Below are 3,551 nucleotides of genomic sequence, written 5' to 3' on the forward strand. Positions count from 1 at the left end.
GCAGTCTGTAGAATTGTCTCGACGGCCATTTGTGTGAAGCCTCGTTGTCCGGGGGTCGTCGAAGTTGATGGCTTTGCGACCGGCAGTGGATCGACCTCTCCTCTAGCAATGAATATGACGACCAAAGGAACATAATCAATCTATGATTTGTTAGTATAGTTGGTTCTGTTGGGTAAAGCCACGTGAAGAAAGGGATATGATTTGTTTCCTGTTAATTAGTTGCTTCGGTTGGATACAGCCTTATAAAGAAAAGATTTATAGAGTATCAAATTATAATTTAACCACGGGAGCAATTGTGTCTTTCCGCATGGAGAAAAGAAGATATAAATCTGAAAATGATTACACTAATTGAAAAGGGAAAATCATCACAAAAAAAAAAGTGAGGCAAATGATCTAATCATGATTTGCCCCCAAAGTAGAGGCCGATCAGAAGAAATCGAGAGCACCACACCCAGACCCAAAATTTCCCCATCCGAAACCCTCGCCGCCTCCACCCACTATGCCGCCACCGCCGCCGCCGCTGCCGGACGAGCTCCTCGAGGAGGTCTTCTTCCGCCTCCCGCCGGACGAGCCCGAGCACCTCCTGCGCGCCTCCCTCGTCAGCAAGGTCTGGCTCGCCCTCCTCTCCGACCCTGGCTTCCGTGCTCGCTACCGTGACTTCCATGGAGCTCCCCCCATGCTGGGCTTCCTTTGTTCCTGGCGCCACAACTCCGTCCGTGAGGTGGGAGATAACATCCCGCACTTCTTCCCCACCACCAAATTCCCTGCGCGCATTCCCGACGACGACTGGGGGAACTTCCGGTACGCTGCGTGGGACTGCCGCCATGGCCGCGTTCTCCTCGGCGATGGCTCTTGCGACCCCCATTCGCTCGTCGTTTGGGACCCCATGACTGGCTGCCGGAGGGAGCTGGATCAGCCCGGACAGGTCGGCAGCACCTATGGGGCGGCGGTGCTCTGCGCGGTGGCCGGCTGTGACCACCGTGCGTGCCACGCAGGCCCCTTCCAGGTTGCCTACATTGGTATTGATACGATTGAAGAAGATGGCGAATGCTTTGCGACCGCATGCTTGTCCTTGCCGATGTCAGCTGATCGGAGCAAGCCGTGCTCTGAATCTCGTCTTGATAAGTGGGGTGATCCGTGCTCTCTTCTTCGTGTTGGTGGCTACACTCCATCCTGGGACGAAAGGGCCCCTGTCTTCGTGGAAGACGCACTTTACATCAAGCTCATGTATGACCCAGGTGATCCCATTGCAGTTCTCAAGTACAACCTGAGATCTAATTGCTTATCACTGATTGATGTGCCGTTCGCTGGGTCTATCCGTCTCAACGCCGCTATCCTCATGGCCATGGAGGATGGCACTCTGGGGTTTGCACATGTGGACAAGGTAACCCTCCACTTGTGGTCAAGACAGGGAGATTCTGACGGAATTGGGTCATGGACTAGGCGTACAGTCATCGATCTTGATAACCATCTCCCCATTCAAATTCCCAATAAAAGATTTAGATTGATTGGATCTCTGGGGGGCAGTGATATCGTTTTCGTGACCATGGGCCTTGACATCTACGAGATTAACCTCAAGACGTTACGGTGGAAGATGCTGCAGAAGAGAGAAAAGCTTCGTGGTTTGATTCCATACATGAGTTTCTACAATCCACAAGGTATGTTTGTATCTATAACTATATGTCCTCTCATTTATGATTTGGGAACAGCTCTTATATGATACTACATATTAATTAGTGGGACAAACAAAACATTGAATGCCTAATCAGATTGAAAGCTATATTTGAAATGTGCCCAAGCAAATTTTGAGTTCTCTGTGTAATTACAATTTATTATGCTTACTGAGTGGCAATTTATATAATATCATGTCATCTCCTTTTTGGAATTACACTGACAAACTTATGCTTGCAGAAAAACTGATCACTGGTGATGTGGCGCACTGACAATGTATGGCTGAGTATGCTTGGGGTAGGAGGCCATTTTCATCAAGAAGAAATTGGAGGCTAGAAGGGTAATCGCTATTTAGTACTCCCTCCGTCCCAAAATAACTGTCTCAACTTTATACTAGATCTAGTATAAATTTGTACTAAGCTTAAGACAGTTATTTTGGGACGGAGGGAGTAGTTGGTTTTGTGCACCGGTGCTTCTTTTTCATACTGTTGTTGGCTTTTGCCACTAAGCTTATAATTTCCCCGTCAGTAGCCATGTGTAAGCGGATGAATGAGTTATCTTGTAATGAACCATCAGTTTCTTGCTGCGTCAGCTATGTGCTTTGTTTTTAGTAACCATGTACTGTACAATTTGCTGTCCCAACTCTGATCCATTCTTTAGATTTATCTCAAAAGATGTTCCATTGATGAGAACATGCCCAACAGATAATACGAAGATGATTTCTGCATGTTGGCATGCTGATGTGCCCTAATTAATCTTGTAGATTTAGTTAGTGTTGATGATCAGAGGTTGATGACTGACCATCCTCAGGGAGCTACCATTAAAACTGACTTGAACATTGCTGATTTTAAGTTTGTTGCAGATGCTCCTGGAAGAATTCCTCTCTGCAAGCTGGTGTAGGCTAGCAATCAGCATTTGCAGAGAGCAGGGTGATCATAGGATCAACATCATGATCATATGGCAAGTTGTGCTGCTGTCAGGTCTCCTCTTCAGGCAGAAGCAAAAGCTCTTCTCATTCCAACTGAGGTTGCAAAATTAATTCAGATTCAGTAGGCAACAGATAACTATCCAACTGACGAAGATGATAGTGGTGGTTCAGAAAAATATAGACAGTAGCGAGTGAATTGGTTTTCTTCTAATGAACCTCTATGTTCTTGCAGCATGAGAGATGTGCTCTGTTGTTTCTGTAGACAGTAGCTTAGTCTTACCCTTTTCTAAACTATACTATTTGCTCTCCCAGCTCTGATGCATTCTTTAAATTCATCTCAAAGGATGTCCATTGCTGAGCTGAGGAGATGATGAAAGTATATCCAGGGTTAGTTGTTCTGTCATCCAAGAATTGATATAATGATGGTTTCTGCATGCTGGTCTGCTGATGTATCCTAGTTAATCTTGTGTGGCTTTAATTAGTGTTATCTGTCACCCTAAAAAACATTAGTGCTATCTGTCAAGTGCTGATGTCACTGCAGTAGTTTTTTTTTAGAAAGCAATGTTGCTGAAGAGCATAGCAATGAAACTGAATTTGTAGTCAAAAGAGCATAGCATGGAAACTGAATTTGTAGTCAACGGTGTAAGATCTCATACATGTTTTTGTTGCTTCAGCAGGTCGACAAAACTGTCAGTTACTTGTTGAATACTTTTGGCCATGTAGAGTGGAATAATAGTAGACTGCGATGCCCATGTAGGAGGATGGAGATATTCATACTATGTTATTATGCAGTGATCAGCAATTCAGCATTGGAGACAGGTGCCGCTGGGCAGCAAGATTAACTGGCAGGAGCAATGATAGATGTTGATAATTGATCCCCTCTGGGAGCCACCCATTCAAATTTTAAAACTACAGGATCTACATTTTAAAACTATGTTATTACATTGCAGGT

At 45.2% G+C, this 3,551-nt stretch overlaps 1 protein-coding gene across 3 annotated transcripts; it reads left to right on the plus strand.

Annotated features, from left to right (window-relative positions):
* The first annotated feature begins 400 nt into the window (after positions 1-400).
* LOC123395117 lies at positions 401-3,037 on the plus strand. 3 transcript variants are annotated; one of them, XR_006609664.1, is made up of 3 exons: positions 401-1,658; positions 1,912-2,011; positions 2,524-3,037. XR_006609664.1 is itself a non-coding variant. In XM_045090052.1 (2 exons), exons 1-2 carry the CDS (start codon positions 500-502, stop codon positions 1,941-1,943), a joined length of 1,191 nt encoding a protein of 396 aa, XP_044945987.1. In that variant the 5' UTR covers positions 401-499; the 3' UTR covers positions 1,944-3,037. The 3 variants fall into 3 exon arrangements, 1 of the variants encoding a protein (XP_044945987.1); XR_006609663.1 differs by having other exon boundaries at positions 2,534-3,037; XM_045090052.1 differs by having other exon boundaries at positions 1,912-3,037.
* The last annotated feature ends 514 nt before the right edge of the window (positions 3,038-3,551 follow it).

The sequence above is a fragment of the Hordeum vulgare genome, chromosome 5H (assembly GCF_904849725.1).
Source record: "Hordeum vulgare subsp. vulgare chromosome 5H, MorexV3_pseudomolecules_assembly, whole genome shotgun sequence".
NCBI classification, from domain to species: domain Eukaryota; kingdom Viridiplantae; phylum Streptophyta; class Magnoliopsida; order Poales; family Poaceae; genus Hordeum; species Hordeum vulgare.

Excerpts from the sequence above, each read along its gene's own strand:
- LOC123395117 (XM_045090052.1), top strand. The coding sequence starts at position 500 with ATGCCGCCACCGCCGCCGCCGCTGCCGGACGAGCTCCTCGAGGAGGTC. Across the intron at positions 1,659-1,911 it reads GAGTTTCTACAATCCACAAG|AAAAACTGATCACTGGTGAT; the intron begins GTATGTTTGTAT and ends TTATGCTTGCAG.